The sequence below is a fragment of the Populus nigra genome, chromosome 3 (assembly GCF_951802175.1).
Source record: "Populus nigra chromosome 3, ddPopNigr1.1, whole genome shotgun sequence".
NCBI classification, from domain to species: domain Eukaryota; kingdom Viridiplantae; phylum Streptophyta; class Magnoliopsida; order Malpighiales; family Salicaceae; genus Populus; species Populus nigra.
In genome coordinates this window covers 17831525-17851056 of record NC_084854.1, presented here as the reverse complement: position 1 = coordinate 17851056, position 19532 = coordinate 17831525, and the positions used below count along the sequence as shown (strand labels likewise).

At 32.4% G+C, this 19532-nt stretch overlaps 2 protein-coding genes across 6 annotated transcripts; one reads left to right on the top strand and one right to left on the bottom strand.

Annotated features, from left to right (window-relative positions):
* Nucleotides 1-8467: 8467 nt before the first annotated feature.
* Nucleotides 8468-14151, top strand: LOC133689985 (uncharacterized). Of its 5 annotated transcripts, none has more exons than XR_009841371.1 (4): nucleotides 8468-8701; nucleotides 9387-9473; nucleotides 9656-11493; nucleotides 12112-14151. XR_009841371.1 is itself a non-coding variant. In XM_062110111.1 (3 exons), the coding sequence occupies exon 3, from the start codon at nucleotides 9659-9661 to the stop codon at nucleotides 11372-11374; it is 1716 nt and encodes a 571-aa protein (XP_061966095.1). In that variant the 5' UTR covers nucleotides 8468-8701; nucleotides 9376-9473; nucleotides 9656-9658; the 3' UTR covers nucleotides 11375-11659. The 5 variants fall into 5 exon arrangements, 1 of the variants encoding a protein (XP_061966095.1); XR_009841372.1 differs by having other exon boundaries at nucleotides 9376-9473; nucleotides 13574-14151; XR_009841369.1 differs by having other exon boundaries at nucleotides 9376-9473.
* On the bottom strand, nucleotides 12289-15586 carry LOC133689432 (iridoid oxidase). Its single transcript, XM_062109289.1, is given in 6 exon segments — nucleotides 12289-12915; nucleotides 13042-13153; nucleotides 13155-13546; nucleotides 13549-13883; nucleotides 15035-15104; nucleotides 15497-15586. Coding segments are annotated over 6 exon segments (1626 nt in total).
* Nucleotides 15587-19532: the final 3946 nt, after the last annotated feature.

The window sequence follows — 19532 nt, the reverse complement described above, 5'->3', positions numbered from 1 at the left end:
TTAAAAATTATGAGACTTTCAAAATTAAGAGGAAGTATTTGAATTAATTTGAAAGTTTTCATTCAAAGTGTTTTTCAATTCTCCCAAGTATCTCCTAGATTTATATATAAATATTAAAGAGTATTTATCTTTTAATTAGACTAGTATAAATATTTGTGTTTAAAGTATTATAAGTCTAAATCCACGTTTATATTAATCTCTATCATTTGAGAGTAACGTGACAGAAGAGTCGTCTTCCTTCCTTCTCTCCTTTCATTTCTAACAAGATCTCTTTGATTCTTCATTACCATTCTTATTATTCGAAGCATCCCACCATAGATAATTCTCATCTCATGTTTCGCTAAGATATAACTCATGAAAAGTCAAGAATATCTCACTGAAATATTAGGTGGAAGTGCTTGCGCTCGAGCAAGAATGCAAGTTGGGAGTGCATGCATGTGTGTACAGAAAGAAAGGAAAGCAAAGAAAACGGAAGAAAGAAAAACTTGATCCCATGACAGCTGAAGCTGAGGAACATGTGGATTGAGCAAGTTTGATGGACGTCGGAGCATTGACTTGGTGATGGATGGTACATAATTCCATGAATATCTCAGTGAAAATTATATCAATCTCTATCATATTAGGTGGAAGTGCTTGCGCTCGGGCAAGAATGCAAGTTGGAGTGCATGCATGTGTGTACAGAAAGAAAGGAAACAAAAAAAAAACAAGGGAAGAAAGAAAAACTTGATCCCATGACAGCTGAAGCTGAGGAACATGTGGATTGAGCAAGTTTGATGGACGGAGCATTGACCATGAAATAGAAAGAAGAAAGAAGAAAGAAATTGTTGTTGTTTTATAAGAGATTTCTTTATTTTCTTCATGTATGTATATATATATATATATATATATATATATATATATATATAAGCATGGAAGACTAATTAATTATGAATATAAATGACAACGTCTAATAAAAAGTTGCGATTTCCTCTTCCGGGCAAAAGAAACTACATGTGCAATTATCATTACAGCCAAACAAACGTATATATATAATTCCAACAACAGAGTTTTCCAGTGTGTGCTGTTTTCCACCTTATGCAAAAACTCTTTATTTCTCTTCCATAACTAAATATTTTGCTGGCGTTTCACCATAGGTTAGATATTTTTTTTAATAAAATAATTTATATATACATTTTTTAATATATTTTTGTATTTTAAAAAATTTTAAGTAAAAATCAAGAAATTTATACATACATATAATTAAATAAATTGATAACTACGTATGTTAATAAGTGAAAAAAACCATAAACCATAAATGATGACTAAAAATAAAAATTGAAAAAATCAAGAGACAAGTATAAATCAAGATATTTAATTTCTCAAGACGTGATATTTACACGGTTGTGTTTGCTAAATTTGTTAATTAAAATAATTTTTTATTAAATCAAATGATATTAAAAATAGACACACATTAAATTAATTGAATAAAATTAAAAAAAAATGCTAGTTAAACCACTTATAGGAACCATATTTTGTACATGCTCTCCAATCCCAGTGGTTAATAATGTGTACATATTAGAAATATTATTTAAAAATAATTTTTTTTTATTTTTAAAAATAAAGTTTATCTATACAAAAGATTAAAAAATAATATAGATTAATTAGAATAAACTCCTTAAAAATTAAATGCATAATTAAAAATAATCATCATTTCAAATAGACTTTCTAAATAGCATAAAAGAGAAAAGAGTTATAAATAAGATTAAGATTAATTTTAAAAAATAGAAATAAAAAATAGAAAGTATTTTTTCTTAAATAAAAAAAGTGAGCAGTGTCGTCCACAATAAAACTTGTGGAGTGAACCCAGACCATGAACTCAACCGAATTTAATATTTTTCCCCTTAAATTTAAAGCAAATATAAAAAAGTAAATAATATCATCCACGCCTCCACGGTAAAATATGAAGGGGTGAACAGTGTGATTATATAGTGTTCACCTTACATATTTTCACCTTAAATTTATAGCAAAATCTTATATAAAAAAAGGATCAATGTTGTCCACAGTAAAACGTGAAGGGGTGAATGGTGCGTCTACACAATATTCACCCCACACACTTTAGTTTATTTAGGGTAAACCTGAATCGTAAACTTAACCGGGTTTAATATTTTTTCACCCTTAAATTTATAGCAAATCTAAAAAAAAAAGTGAACAATGTCATCTACGGTAAAACATGAGGGGGTGAACAGTGCAGCTACACAGTGTTCACCCCGCACATTTTAGATTATAAGTAACAGGGTATCTAATTATGACCATTTACTGATACAATTAAAGACTAGATCCATGGCCTCATACTATGTTGTGGTTGGAATAAGAAAAAAAAAATGTTTGTGTGAAGCAAGCGTGTTAAAAAAATCCGTAACACGAGTTATAAATCTGATTGAGTCAAATAAGTTGATATTATTTAATTAGATAATAAAAAAAAATAGGTAACTATAGTAAATAGATTGAATAAAAGAATTCATGAGAACATGAAAAAAAGGCTATTGAGAAGGAATAAATCAACAAAGCAAAATTCTAAGCTAATCCAATGTGGAAGAACAAAATTAAAAAAAAAAATAACTTAAGTCAATCCAAGCAAACATGATAAATCTGCAACTTGATTTATTAGATCAGGATAAACCAAGAGAAAGCAAACAAAAAAGAAATGATGAAACTCAATTCCTAATAAATCTAATTTAGAAGAGCGGAATAAAAAAAATCAATCAAATAATGACCTAAAAAAAACACCAACAAACCAGGTAAGCCTGCCAAACCTCTTGGTCTGGATCATGAGAATGAGATAACCCAATAGAAGACAGATCATGAAAAATTACAAAACTCAATTATAAATTAACTCAGTTTTGAAGGACAAAACAAAAGGAATTAAAAAAAATGACCACAAAAAGACTTGAGTAAACCTGAGCTAACCCGCCAAACCCATTATTTAGGTGATGAGATCGGAATAACCGAATAGAATGTAAATCAAAGAAAATCATGAATCCTATTTTTTTTTTAAAAAATCAACATAGAATGATGAAATTGAAAAAGAAAATCAATGTAAAAAGCATAAACCCTAAAAAAACAACGGTGTTAACTCGAGTTAAGTTTTTAAACCTGCAACTTGAATCATGAAATCTAGATCACCCCATTAAGAAAAAAACATGAAGCCCAATTCCTAACCAATCCTATGTTGAAGGATAAGATTGGAAAAAAAAATCAATTTTACAAAAGGACCTAAAACAAAAATCAACAATCAAATGAATGAGGACCAAATTAAAAATTTAAACAAATAAGAGGACATTTTAAATTTTTAGAATGAAGGATGAAATTAAAAAAAATATTAATTTCACATAAGAATAAAAAAATAGCAATTAAAAAATTAGGACTAAATTAAAAAAATAAATATAAAAGGACAACCTGTAGTTTTTTAATTGAATAATGAAATTAAAAAAAATATAAAAAAGGACCATAAGCAAAAATTTAGCAATCAAATGAACGAGGACCGAATTTAAAATAATAATAAAGTAAGGAGATAACTCTAAAATTTAGAATGGCTAACATGAATTCCAAAGAAAAAAAAAGGAAAAAGAGAGAGAAGAATGAAAAGGTTTCATAACCATCATTGTGAATCATCCTATACGTATAACCTGGTATGAAAGATATCATCGTGATGCATCCATCTCCACTGTAAATAGTCTGTTTGGGAATATGGTGCAAACCGCATTCTATAAAAATTAAAAAATTAATTTATAAATTAATTTTTTTTTGTATATTTTGAATTGTTTTGATATGCTGATTTTAAAAATAATTTTTTAAAAATAAAAAAAATATTATTTTAATATATTTTAACATGAAAAACATTTTAAAAAACAACCGCAACTACACCTCCATTCATTCATGATTGATCACCACGTAAGACCGCCCACGCTGCTACAAAGTTTAGGCCTCCCTCATTTTCTATCGCGTGCACCAGCCTCTTTTACTCTACCTGTTAACTTCAATTCCCTATATTTATTTCATAATCCAATTTGGTTCTTAAAGCCATAATTGCTCTTAAATCAACAGAATTTAAATATATTTTGACAAATCAAACATGCATTGAAACTTCTCCTCAACATAATGAGACTCCTAAATCTAGATTAAAAACTAAACTATCAATTCAATTTGCAAAAAAAAAGAAAGAGGGAAGATCCATCAAAGAGAGGATGGTGGCCATCATTTAGTCTATTTTTAAGTCTAGATTCATCTACTCTTCAAAGACTTGAGATCATGAAAGATCAACGGCCATTATTTCAAGATGAAATCCTCTCCAAGGACTGCAATCACAAAAGATTGACAGTCACGATGGAGGAAGATTTAAGATGAAATTCCCTCCTCTAAATAGTGGAGGGAGGCAGCTAGAAGAAAAGGGGGGAAAGGGGGGAGAAAAAGAAGAAAAAGAAGAAAAAGGAATGGAGGCATTGGGACAGGGGAGAAAGGAAAGAAACAGGAGGAGAGAACGATTTAAAAAAAGGTGGGGAAGACACAAAGGAAAAGAACACAGGGGGGAAACGTAAAAGAGGAAATAGGCCTGCTTTACAGAGGAAGGAGGAGGTAAGACAGGAGGCAAGACAGCAGACTAGTCGATAGAAAGGAGGGGAGATAGAGCAAAGGAAGACTCAAAGTGAGAAGAGAGAGCAAGTTTGAGAGGTGGGTACTGCAAGAATCAAAGTGCAATCTGACACTCCAATTGCTGACTTTTATTCGATGAGGCTTGCTTTACAGGAGAAAACGGTAAAGAAAAGTTTTGTTCATTCTTCAACTGTCAAAACAAAAAAATCAACTCTGCAGTACCAGTTGTGATATGAATTTTGATTTCACCATTGTTCCTTTTCTTACATATGCAAATGTCCAGCTAAGGATTATGAACTCTTGTTCTAACGATTGTCTCAAATTAGAAATCATGACTGTATTGGTTTCAAGAAAAGAAAAGATTCTCTGTTTAAGTTTTCACATCTGCAGAACCATAATCCAGTAGAAGTCTTTATCTTTGTAACATACAGATTTGTTTTTATCATTGCACTTGATTTTGCAAGGTTGCAAAAAAATAACGCATAACACGGGAAAATGTTATAATATTATTTGAGAACCATGAAAAAATTAAGCAACATTTATTTTTTAAAATATCATATTAGAAAGTTGAGAGATATATATAAATTAAGATATCTTATCTGGAAACACAGGTTATGAACCCGATTGTCTTTAATAATTTTATTTCTTGAATTTTATTTTTTATTTAATTAAATGATAATAAAAAAAATATGTATTGAGAAGGAATTGAATAAAAACAAGGAAAAAAAATATCATACAGGGTTGTATAAAAAAAACACCCACTAATATCAGAAAAAAATGTTGCGACATTATTCATAAATCAAGTGAAGATTAAATGATATTCTATTTAAGAAATCACAAAATATTGTTTGATTTATTCATTTTATGTAATCTTAATTAAAGTTGTATACCTATTGGATTAGTCATCCCCACATATATATTAAATTAATCTATTCTAACTAATTTTCTATAAATAAAAAAGACAATTAAAAGTAAATTCGAACGTGATTTTTGACTTCAAAAACAATTTTAAGCATATTTTCATCTAAAATCACCTAAAAAACATCCTTATGATATTAATAAACAAACAAATCAACTCAAAATACCCCAAAACTTGTCTATATATACAAAATCAAAAAGGAAAAATACATTTCCTAACCTCAATCTTGTTTTTCTAGCAAGAATAAGGGCAAACAAATCTTAATAAAACTTCTCTCGTTAAATGAAATCTGTTTACACCAAGAAAGATATTTCTTATAGCCAAAATGTGGTCAACCAATTTTTTTCTTTTTTTTATTATTTTTTTTTGATAAATTTCTCTTTTCTATCTCAAACTAGGTTTTGAAAAAATAAGAAAATAAAGTTTTGAACTAAAATAGAATTTTAAAAAATAAAAGGATTGTGTCAAAAAAGAGAGAGAAAGGACGTGGACCAAAACAAGCTTTTCATGCAAGTTTCATAATGGTCATGTAAGTTTGTGTGTTCTACACTTTTGGTCATCTTTCTCTCAATTGTGTCTTTCTATAACAAATATGCATTAACTTAGCTACAAAGGATGCAATCTAAAAGAACAGAACTTCGTTGATGAAAATAATAATAAAAAAAAAACATTTTCGATCCACAATGAAATATGAGAGGAAGCATAATGCATTTTACATAATAAAACCACCATGCCTATCCTACAAGATCAAGTTCTCATGCTTGGCCTTCAAAAATAAATCTCAAGTGGGGTTAGGCCTTCTAAATTATACGCACATGCTTGTACTTTTAAAAAAAGGCCAAGCATCCTTGGGCCTTAAAGTCTAAGCTTGCCTTGTTTTTTTTTTAAGGCACTAAATAACTCGTCGTTTGCTATAATAGTTGCGATCATGGGAGGTGACTGAGAAATCAAGGTTTGAGTTTTTGAATTTCAAAATCCTAAATTTCAACATGTTTTCACTTAAAAACATGAAATAAAGACTCTAAAATCCCATTCTTAATAACCAAACATGTTATAATCAGCTTGCAAAACTCAAAATCAAATTAATTTTTTTTTCCAAGTCCTTATATCTTTTTTCCAACATCATTAAAGGTTTAAATCACCTTAATTGAACTTATCTCTTAAAAAAAAACTATTGACATCAAAATTGGTTGATCGGTGATCGGAACGTGTTCGATTGAAAGCCTTTTCTTTTCTTTTTCAGCTTTTAAGAACTGAAATGTAAACTAAAAAAATAAATCAAAGTGTAGAAAGACATACTCCTAGAATAGTACAAATGATAGAACAATCTTCTTCTATTTTACGAGTTTCAGTTCTTGTTCTTTTAGTTTTTTTACTGAACTTTACAATTGTATTTCGTGATGCAACATAAATTAAGAGCATGGACAATGAAATCAATTCCAATATATAAAACCATGCCAATATAATTTGTGAGAATGAAAAAAAAAAGAAATTGAGTTTAATTTGTGAGAATGTACATCAAAATGAAGTTCTCCCAACTTTAGAACATCATTTGAAAGTTGATATATTTGTTGTTGCATTTAATTTTCGATTACAAGAGTTAAATAACAAATTTTGTGATCAAATAATTAAGCTTTTTATTTTAAGTTCAACATTATATCCTCAAAGATTCTTATAACTTATTTAATGTTGATGAAATATGCAATTTGACTAAAAGATCTTATCCCAAATATTATTGCAAGCAAGAGAAACTTCATTTAAGATTTTAATTATAACATTATGAGCTTGATATTCCAAAACATCTAAAGTTTGAAAAATTGACTACTCTTTTTGAATTGTACAGAGCAATGAGAACTTTTGGAAGGAAAAAAAATCGACCAATCTTAACTCTTCTTATATTTACAGCAACTACAAAACAAGCTTGGTGAGAACAAGAATTCATAGCAGAATAGATGTGATTTTCTTGCCGACAATTTAATTGTCTACATAGAAAAAGAGACTGCTATGAACTTCATAATAGATGTGATTATAGATGTGTTCTTCTCATTAAAAGATCACCGAGGATGATTTAGTTCAGAGTTATTTTACATATTTCTTTTAATTTTTATTTTTATAATAAACATTTTTAATCTTTATTATTTATTAGAATGTCATATAACACTATATATAAGAAAATTAAGAATTTTATTTTATTATAGTTATTAGGCTTATTGAAATGAAATGAAATGAAATTTTTTATTTATTTATATCGATATATTTTAGATTTTTAGGTCAGCCATTCAATGGCTGCCCCCCTAATTTGTTTTAGTTTGTAAAAATGTAATTGTAATTGTAATATGATATTGTTAAAATCTATGTGCGCGTGCATGAAAATGTGAAAGGATTTCAGATTTATTTCGCGGACTGAGAGTCCATAGATTATATCAAGTGAATACAAGATCTTGTTTCCCACATTTGTATTTATTTAATTTAATATTGTAATTGTGTGTTGAACAGGTGTACAATTAAAGTGCATATGCCTTACGGATTCCCCCGAAACCTAAACTAATTTGATGACCTGTGACTCGGATATTGTTATTTTTAAAGATATTTTTTATTAAAATAATATTTTTTTATTTTAAAAAAATATTTCTAATATAAATGCAACAAAACAATATAAAAATATAAAAAAATTAAAAAAAATAATAAAACACAGCTACACCTCAACTCCTAAATTTTAATAAAAAAATATGTTGGAACTCACTTTTAAATATTTATTTTTTTAAAAATATTTTCTAAATATACTGATGTTGAAATTATTTAAAATTGTTGCATAGGAATTTATTGAGGGTGGTAGTGGGCGGAAAAGAAACAAAGAATATATATATATATATATATATATATATATATATATATATATACTAACTGCGAATCCTTAGAAGTCCTCAGGCATAAACCTGAAAACAAAATATCAATGGTCGTCTTTTCTTATTCTACCTCGGATTGACCGAATTTCGTTTGTTTACCCATTTTTTTCTGGCTCTATGCTTTAGTTATTGCTATATATGATGGTGGGGTGGCGTACGGTTTAATCACGCTTTCTACTTTTTTAAACTCCCACCTCACTGTTCACCCTGCTCTTCCTTTGTGGAACTACCTAGCATTATTGCTTTGGTGAGTGTATGCTTGCTTGTTCTTTGGTGCTGTAGTTTGACAAGATGGCTTGGTGATTCTTTGCGTAATTTCGGATTTTGGGTTCTTTACGTTTCTTCATTTTGATGGTTTTTAAGCTTGAGATCTCAGGCGGATTTTGGGTTCTTTACATTTCTTCATTTTGATGATTTTTAAGCTTGAGATCTCAGGCTGTTTTCCTCCGCCACCCCCCCCCCCCTTCTTTCTCTCCCCCCCCCCCCCCTCTATTATTATAGGAAGTCATGTGGTTTGTAAATTGAAAATTACAATTAAAACAATTACTTTGATTTAATGAAAGTATGTGATATGGTCGGTGGAAGAGATTTTGACTTCAATTATACAACTTGTGTTTGGTTGCTGAAATGTGAAAGAAACTCCATCTTTTAAATTCTAAAAATGAATATAATTTTTATGATTTATTGAAAGTAATTGCTCAACTATTTTGACTAAACCAAGTAAGTAATTAGTTTTCTAATGATGGATTTTGTTTCCTATTTTGGAGACCCTGATCAATTAATAGACTCAAGATTCAAAATTTTGCTGTACTTCCTCTCTTATGGTTACTGTTATATTCTTTTCCTTTCTGTTATTTTGAAGATATGGTAATTCCAATATTTTATGTGGGGTACTAGAGTTAATCGTCTGCCTGTTTGAAGTCTGAGTTTAGGTGGGACATGCTGCCGATTTTAATGTTTGATTTCTAGTGATGCTGAACTCTCTTATAGCTCAGTTTTAAGTCATCTTGTACTTTAAGGTTTGGTCTTTCTACTAGTTTCTTGAGAAACAAAACTTTGTCATATGGTTGAGTTCTTGCAGATTTTAGTAGTCGAATCAGTCTCGGGTTTATGTGCTTCTACCTGTTATACAGGGATCAGTAGACCCCCTGAAGTTTGTTTTTGAGATTTTGTCTGTAACATATGTTATTTGATGGGACAGGCGATGGTCGCTGACTCGTGGTTTATTAATTGGAGGTGGAATTCACGAAAAGTCTCTGCAGAGACTGATAAGGAAGCAATTGGAGTATTGGCATATGAAGTTGCAGGCTTGATGTCCAAGGTCGTTAATTTATGGAACTATTTGAATGATAGAGAGATCCATAGGTTGAGGGAAGAGATTGTCAACTCAGTTGGAGTTAAAAGGCTTGTAGCTGAGGATCATGATTGCCTGATGGATCTTGCACTAAATGAGATACTGGAGAATTTCAGGCTAATTGCAAGATCTGTGGCTCGGCTTGGGAGGAAGTGCAAAGACCCTCCTTTCCTCCTATTTGAACGTTTTGTTAATGACCCGGTTGGGAATGATCTTGAGTGGTTTGGGTGGCAATATAGATTAAAGAAGATGGAGAGGAAAGTTAAAAAAATGGAGAAATTTGTTGCAGTTACAATGCAATTGTCTCAGGAGCTGGAAGTTCTTGCAGAACTTGAACAAACTCTTAGGAGACTGCGGGCCAATGCTGACTTAGATCGTGTGAAATTGCTCCAATTTCAGAAGAAAGTAATGTGGCAGCGACAGGAAGTTAGAAATCTGCGGGATATGTCACCATGGATTAGAACCTATGATTATGTTGTCCGTCTTTTGGCAAGATCACTTTTAACTATACTTGAGAGAATCAAGCATGTTTTTGAGATCAATCAACTACCATCTGCTCAGGGAAACAGCAATTGCAAACAGAGGAATCCTGATTGTCTTCCTCAGACCCGTTCCTTTTCTGTTTTAATGCAATCTTCTATACTTCCTTCAGAGGATATTCTACATGGGTTCTCTTCAGTACCTACAGGAACATCAGGTTCGACTTCAGGACTGGCTGCTGAGAAGTATAAAATAAGCAATCAGCAGCTTCAACCTCATCATCAGTCATCCAGCCTACATGGAAAGCAGTCTCGCTTGAAAACAAAAAGATTGTCTCATGTTGGCTCTTTTAAGGAATGCATGATGAGTGGAAGTGATTCTCCTATTTTGCTGACCTGCAATTCTGTTGTTGGTGGTTCTTTGAGGCTCACAAGTGACTATATGAAAAAAGTTGATCTAATGGAAAAATCAAATATGGAATCTCTTTCACGCAGCAACCGATTTTATTCTAAATTAGCTCTATTCAATTCAAAGCAGGGGTTGTTGAAAGCCCCCTCATCCACTCTTGGTGCTGCTGCTTTAGCTCTCCATTATGCAAATTTGATCATATTAATTGATAAGGTAGCTTCATCGACTCATATGATTGACTTTGAAACAAGAGATGACCTGTATGGCATGTTACCCACAACTATAAGATCTGCTCTGAAGGCTAGGCTCAAGGCACATGCCAAATCTCTTGCTCCATTTGTATATGATGCTTCACTTGCAGCAGAGTGGAACCTGGCTTTGTCACAGATATTGGAATGGCTGTCTCCACTGGCTCATAACATGATAAGATGGCAGTCCAAGCAAAACTTTGAGAGGGCACATGAGATTTCCAGCACAAATGTACTCCTGTTTCAGACCCTCCATTTTGCGGATCAAGCAAAGACTGAGGCTGCAATAACAGAACTTCTTGTTGGTCTGAACTACATCTGGCACGGAGAACATGATGAAAAAGCCTTGCCAGAGATTCCGGGCTGCAGAGCTAGTTCCTTTTATGAGCCAAAAAGGGATCATCATGCATATTATATGGCACAGGATTGAACAGGTTCTCATAGGTCTCAAATGATGAGGTGACCAGGTTCATGAAATGATTTGGATTGGGCCACCAGACCATACTCCCATAAAGCAACTTCTTAATGCTGCATCCTCACATTGTTAAGGTACCATTTTGATCAATCAATCAATGCTCTTGTGTCTAAGCACGTTGATCTACTCTCCGCATCTGGGTTTTCAAATTTATTCATTTTTGGATGTATGCATAACCTATATTGTAACATGAGAATGTCTAGAATTTAGAGAAATGCAATTTTACCACTCTTTCAGCAATGCCTGAAATTTAACCATACTGTATGTTAGATAGTCAGTTATCTTTGAGGCTAAAGTGTCTGCATACTCTACCAAATCTTGATTTTTAGATCAAGTATAGGAATTTTTTTTTTCCCCTTCTCTCCAGCGATACTTTCTCCATCAACACCCCCATCTGTAGGGCAAGAAATTATGTATTCAATCTGTCTATGATATTAGAAATTTGTGTTCCTGAAATGTGATTAGCAAGATAGGGTGTCAGCAGTCTACTTAAATTTATAGCAAGTGCTGAAATTAGATTACATTGTTCAAGAATGGAACAATTCACGTACTGCTGTGCTGAATAGTATGAAATAAAATACAGGTGCTAAATTTTTTGCCAGATGCTGGATACAGATTAAGTGGTCATCTTGATGACCAGTTTGTCCTTCCCAATGCTATAGATTTAGGATGCTAATTTTTTTTTTTGGCAGGAACACTAGTTATGGAGAACATGAGCAGCAGCAAGTAATTAAAAACAGTCAGTAGAGAAAACTCCTTAGCTGTCATATAATCCCCGCATCTGTTTCTTATTGATATTATTGCTGAAGACATTTATTCAAAACACGCATTCCACACGCAAATGACCTCGGTACCCAACTTGCAGAAACTCATTTGACATTTATCATTCTCCCTATCTGCTTTGGTTTAGCTTTTAAGGGTTTGAGCTTTTGCACTGTTAGTCCCATCCTCTCATTCACGTCTATGGTCCCTGGAGCATAATCGCTGCCAAGCTCCCAGTCAAAACAGTGCTGCAGAGAGGCTAGACCAAGGAGAACTACCCTATGAGCTAATAACATGCCCACACAAATTCATCTCCCAGATCCAAATGGAATAAACTCAAAATTCTGTCCCCTGTACTCAATGTTTGATCCTAGAAATCTCTCAGGCTTGAAAGACATGGGATCCTCCCAAGAATCTGGGTCTCTCCCAATACCCTATGCTTTCGCAAAAGCTTGTGTATCTTTGGGTATTAGGTGCCCCATGAAGTTTGTATCTTCTAAAGTATTTGGTGGAAGCAGCAAAGGAATGACTGGATGTAACCTTAGTGTTTCCTTAACCACTGGCTGCAAATATGGAAGTTGATCTATGTCGCTTTCCTCAACCTTTCATTTGGGTCCAACAACTTGATGAAGCTCTTCTGTAGCTCATCCCATCACCATAGGGTTGCGCAATAGCTCTGTCATGGCCCATTCCATCGCGGTGCTTGTAGTTTCTGATCCACCAAAAGACATTTCCTGCACCATTGAGTAAGAACTTTGAATTAAATGTAGTTAACAAATGTTTATGATATATACTTCACAGAAGCTTGATGAAAATTTTGGTTTGATATGTGTAATCTGCATTTAAGGCATCGTGTTTACCAGTATGATAATTAGTCTATTTTGATCTGAGATCACATCAGGCCCATCTTTTTCGTCACCTTCATGCTCCAATAGTGCATCTAGGAAGTCGTTTTTTCTTTTTTCTCCCTGACTTCCACTCCTCTGTCCTCTCCTTCACAAATTTCTCCACTATCCTCATGGTTTGTCCCATGTCCTGCACCATGTTCCTCATGATCCCCTGACGATCCAGCCATTTCAAAAATGTTAAGAATTCTGCCACATTTCGTGTCCCAGCCCACTTCATGACATTGTTCATGGCATCATAGAATTCATGGCCATCTTTTGACCGAGGGTTCACAAGATCCCGTGACAGCACAAGATTGCCAATTAGATTGAAGGTCATAAGGAAGAGGTAGTGGGCGCCCTTGATTTCCCCCGACTCTCCCTGTGCTTGTGCTTCTGCAACATCCTCTTCAATATACCTTATCATGTCATCAGTGCACTTCTGTCGGAGGACAGCTGTCTGGTCGATTTGCTTGGTTATCAATTTATCATGAGCTTTGTTGAGCAGAGACGCTGGAGCATGCGCCAGTTTGGGCCATACCAACCTAGTGCCAGTGATCCTTGGTAGTAATTATGAGCTGTAAACACAAGAAGGACTTTGCGATCGCTGAAAGCAAGGTCATGATTCTTGAATAATCCTGCAGCAGTCTCGGCGGACTGTATCACCAAGGTGTTTGTGTATCCAAGTTTTAGCCAAATTACAGGACCATACTTTTCTTTGAGCTTGTACAATGTCTGGTGTGGAATGGCTCCGAGGTCAAAGATGTTACCAAAGACTGGCCATGCCGGGGGCCCCGGTTGTTGTTGTTTGGTATCAACTCACGATTTTCTCTGTTTCAGCGGAGAAAAGAACCTACCCGGCAAGTAAATTCCAGGCGCTCTCCATTTTCTGTGTTTAGTTTTCTTCTTTGTTCCCCTAATTTATATGCAAAAAACTTTTTGTTTCCATATCATCAAAAGATTTGGTGGTCCAATTACTTGGATTGTCCTATGATCATGGGAACTTATATTAAGGTTTCTTCTATTTGCTATTGTAAATTGAAATATGGTATTCACATTAATCATTTGTTTGAGGGTGTCTTCTGAGATGGGCGATTCAGGATAGAATAATGCCATGAATAACAGAAAGGGTCTGAAGCTATGAAAAATGTTTGGCACCTGGATTTCTAAATCTGGAATAAAGGGGTAAAGCTTGCTTTGACACCCCAAATACCACATCGAGCTTGTTTGGTTAGACAAACTGTGTTTAGATGAGCCCAAAGTAACCTTATAATAGGGCTCTCTTGTTAGTTAAAGCTTTATAATAACTGGAAGATGCTGCAGTCCCTCTATAAATCCTTTGTTCGCACTGTACTATGGCTGGAGCTATGGTATTGTGCTATGACACGGTTTCCTTTCATTGTTCTGCTTTAAACTGTTGGTGTTGAAAAGAAATGCATGCATGTTCATACATTATTTATTTGTGTAGAGGATAACATTTCAAGCAGCAACATGATTCATCTGGTGAACGTCCCCAATAATTATGGATCATGACAGCTTGCCTGAACATATTAAATAATGCAGTGATACTCTTTGAATGACCTGATTATTAATTTAACCAGTAGTTGGTGCTGATAGGCAGAGACTCCATGAGAAGTGCACGGTGAATGCAGAAAATACATGAAGAGTCTAGGTTATCATCCTACAGGCGCATGATTCATGGGACATCATAATTAGATTAATTAAGGAGGTCATTGAGAACTTTTTATCTTAAATTTCATTGATTAGAGCATATTTATTAACTAACTAGCTTTTAATGAAAAAGTAATTAGAAATAGAACAGCAGATGTTGACAGGTAAGGTAGAGGAAACTAACTAGCAGCTTGGCAAAACCCAAAGATCCTAAAGAAACAAAAGATGCTTCCCAGTATGCAAGAACGTGTCTATTAACTAGCAAGTCGGTCTTTGCCATTAGTAAATTAGAACAGACAGTCCTCTTGTGCCTCTGAACAATAGAATCCCTGATTGGGATCACTGTTCATCACTGGGAACTTCGCTGGCTAACATTTAGCACATGTAATGAAATTTAAGATCATCAAACAAATGGTTAAACAAATAAAAATAAAAATCAAACAGCATATGTTCTTTAGTTGCAGTTCTGCACCATTCTCATAACAGGAATGGATTATCTTCTTATTGAACATCGACCTCAGAATTCAGCCAAGAGCGTTATACCGTCATGCAAGACACTAAGAGAAACAAGCCAAAATCATGATGCTTAACAGAAAATACTTATTGACAACACTCACAAATCCTTTTTATGTTGTTGTTGCTCTAGACCACTCAAGGCACATATTCCACCATCAGATGTGCAGAACTTCAACTCTGTTGATTATCAATTTATGGGAGATATCTTTCTTGGTATTGCATATAAAGGAACAAGCTTTCGCACCGTTATTCCCATCCACTCGTTCATGTCCAAGGTCTCTGGAGTGGTACCACTGCTTATCTCCCAGTCAAAACTGTGAAGCAAGGACGCCATGTTTTGGGTCTTTGACAACATGTTTACATCTCAATCTCCATGATTAATTCATCAAAATACCCTTTCCAATTAGCTTTAGTTAGCTTTGATTGAAAAGAGAGTCAATCATAAAAGAGTAAACTTTGTGGTTGTTTTCTCTTAGTAAGGTTCATTGCACAAAAAGCAAAAAAAAAAAAACCATACACCATAGCTATCAAGGAAGGTTATAAAAGAGATAGAGCGGGAGAATCTCCCATAACAATCTATCTTTAGAAAAACATCATCGAAATAATATGTGGTTTTATAACTTTTTAATTTTGCTTCAGCCTATCAAAGGAGTGCCTTTCTATAAAAAGAGGAGAAATCGAAAGGAAAAAAGTCCATAAAAAAAAAAAAGAATGATATTAAGAAAAAAAAGAGAGACAAGAAGAAAAGGAGTAGAGGAACAAAGGCTATAAAAGAAGTTGGGAACAAGAAGATAAAGGAGCAAGAACATCCAGAGAAGAAGGTTGAATTTTAACCAAAAGATATACCATTTACCCTTAATGAGATGGTATAACTTCATGGGCACACCCCTTCTTAATTCCTTTTAAATCTTTACTTGAATGTTTAATGTTTATCTACTATATGTAGTAGCTGGTTTGATGAACAAAGTGTGTGTTTTGATGTGTTTGATCATGATTTGAAGTAACATGTACGTGTTGATGAATGTATGTTCAATGTGGTGGTGGATGCATAGCTTGTGGATTTAAGATATGGTAGGTTGTTAATGTAAGGTTAATGGTTTATTTAAATGACATTCAAGTCCGTTTTTATGGTTAGATTAGTCAATGAAAATTGGTTTGATTGAAAGTATATAAGTTGATAAGCATGATTTGTCAAAATTATGACCCTCAATTGTTATAGGTTAAATGTTGTGTTTACTCAATCCGTATTGACTATAATGTTGAATAAAAATGAGTGTTAGAATCAATATAATTGTATAATGTGTTGAAGCAATCTATTTTGAAGTTCTGTGGTCTTTGTTAGTTTAATTGTTGCATTGCATTTTTTTTTTGTTTTCTTGAGGCTTTAATAGTTCAAGCACATTAGCATGAGTGCGTTAGAGTTAAGGATGCTGAGTTTAGGCTATTTTTCTAGGTTGGCTATTTTTTGGGTTTAAGACAATGTTTGAGTTTTCTAGGTTTGTGGGTTTCTAGGTTTTGTGTTTAAAGGTTGCCTTTTTTATTTCTTGCAAGCTAAAGTTATTGGCTTGCCTTGTGTGTTTCGGTCGAAGCCTAGGCATATATATGAGTGTTTCTTAATCTCTTCGAAGACCTGAGTTTATATTTTAGGTTGTTGGCTTCAATTCTTGGATTATCTAGCATATTGTTCCCTTTGAATAAGTCTTTCAGCTTTAAACTTTCATGGTCTAGCTCTTTGTGCTTGTGATTCGATACAACTTGGTCTTTAGTTTTAATTTGATTTTGGGTTCTTATAATGTTCTTTGTTTTCAATAACAAAAACATCATTTGATCTTTGCAACTCTATTTTGATCGTGAGTCATGTTTCTGGGTCTCAGGCCAATTTGGGAAACCTAGTCTTTGTGTTTGGCCTGAGCTTTTAAGGCCTAAGACCGCGTTTGGCAAAGCCAAAATTTGTAAAAGAGAAAAATCTTTTTTTGATCTTTAAAGCATGTTTGACAAACAAGTCTTACAATAACTTTTAAACTTGTTTTTTCCAGCTAAAAGCATGTTTGGAAAACACATCCTAACACATTTTTCATAACCTTTATTTTTTTTTTGCTACATGTCTTAGTTTAATTTTAATTAATTTTTAGATTTTTGAAAGACCATTTTGTAATTAATTTTAAGTCTTTTACACCATTTTTACCCTTTTATATTTAATATTTGGAATTTTTAACTTATATGTAAGACATTTTTTGGTATTAAATAAAATAGTTTTTTTTAAATAGAAAAACAAAAAAAAATCCTTTTTTAATAAAAATATATTTATGATTAAAATTGTATATGGCCAAATTCTAAGATAATTTCCATACATATTTTTGTAAAATAAAAGGTGTTTTCTTTATTTTTTAAAGAAAAATCAATTAATGCATTTTACAACTAGTTTGTAAATATCTATTAGAATTTGGTCTAAATTTTCAAAACACAAAAAAAAACCAATATGTTTATTTTTAATATCAGGATTTACAAACTTATATGTTAGACGTATTCCTAGTATTAAGGTAAACAAAATATGAAATATAATAAAATATATTTTGGTTTTAGAATGGTTAAGTTTGACTTATAAAGTTATAGTCCACATTATCAATAGACATATCAATTGTTAGAAAAATACAACAGAGCCTTAGTGATAATTAGACAAATGAACAATACAGCTTACCTTAGGTAGAGTGTATTATGGATGATATTTTCTTTCTTATATACAACTAGTCCCCTTATCCAAACTTTGTAGACTAGTTAAGGTTTCTAGTGACCAAAATATTAAGTAGCAACTCCAAATCTTTAAATAATAAAGAACAAGAATTATTTGTTATTTCCACACTCGAATTTGATCTAGAAAAATGATCGACGTGACATCAAACATATACTATAAAATGACGACTTCACTGAGGACTTAGTTGTGAACTAATTCCACCAATTTCCATACTTTCATTTTCTCACATTTAACAAACATAACACACTATCATCATCATACCAATCCAATATAAGCATAACAACGTCATTTAAACACTAAAACTTACACAATTCCTTCAATTATAATACTTTAATTTTCCCACATTTAACAAACATAAATCAATACCCAAACAACTTATTTCATATGAATCACAATCAAGTATAACACACTAGCATCACCATATCAATCCAATATAAGCATATAACAACATCATTTAAACACTAAAACTTACACAGTTCCACCAATTTTTATATTTTTATTTTTCCACATTTAATAAATATAAACCAATACACGAACAACTTATTCTACATGAACCACAATCAAGCATAGTACACTACCATCATTATACTAATCCAAATTAATCATGTAAACCTTTAACCTAGAATTATAAACCAGTGTTAAAAGGAGTAATTCTCAACTAAAAGACAATAAATTATGAGAAAAAAGTTTTATGATTAGAAAAGAGAATCCTTAGTAATATTAGCATAAATTTCAGATAAAATAAAAAAAATAACTTAGTGTGTGAAATGTCTACCCCATTGTAAATTGAGTAAATTTCAATTGGGTAAAATAATTTTTTAAAAGAAAATCCTTGTGAGTTGGGGTAATAACTCTTAGAAAGATATAATGAAACTCTAAAAAATGAATGTTTGAATTTATGCACAAATAATGTTGTCTGTTGGTGTAAACCCCGTGTTTTGTAGCGTAATTTTCTACCAAATACGGTGAGAAATTCTGAAGAAAATTTATTATGATTAGGATAAAATATCCTAAAAGAGTATTATTAATACTAGATTAAATAAAAATAAAATAATTTATAAAAAATCCATAATCAAGGGATTTACAGAAACTATCCTTATTATAAACCAACAATTTTGTAAATATACAAGAACAACCTTCCCCCTTTATTTTTATATGTTGAATGAAATTCCAGTAATATATATATTAAAAAAAAAAAAAGCAAACATTCTCTTCACTTGTTCTTCTTTTTCTTTTAAGTTTTGGTGAGAGAGTTAGTTAGTAACAAAGAAATGGAGGTTTAATAGGAAATTTGATACCGAAATTAATGGGTTAAAAAGAACAATGAGAGGATTACAACAGACAGAGAGAGAGAGAGAGAGAGAGAGAGAGAGAGAGAGAGAGAGAGAGAGAGAGAGAGAGAGAGAGAGAGAGAGAGAGAGAGAGAGAGAGAGAGAGAGAGAGAGAGAGAGAGAGAGAGAGAGAGAGAGAGAAGTATTCTTGGAGGAGGAAGAGGATTTGGAGGAGAACTTGCAAAGTAAACCACCAA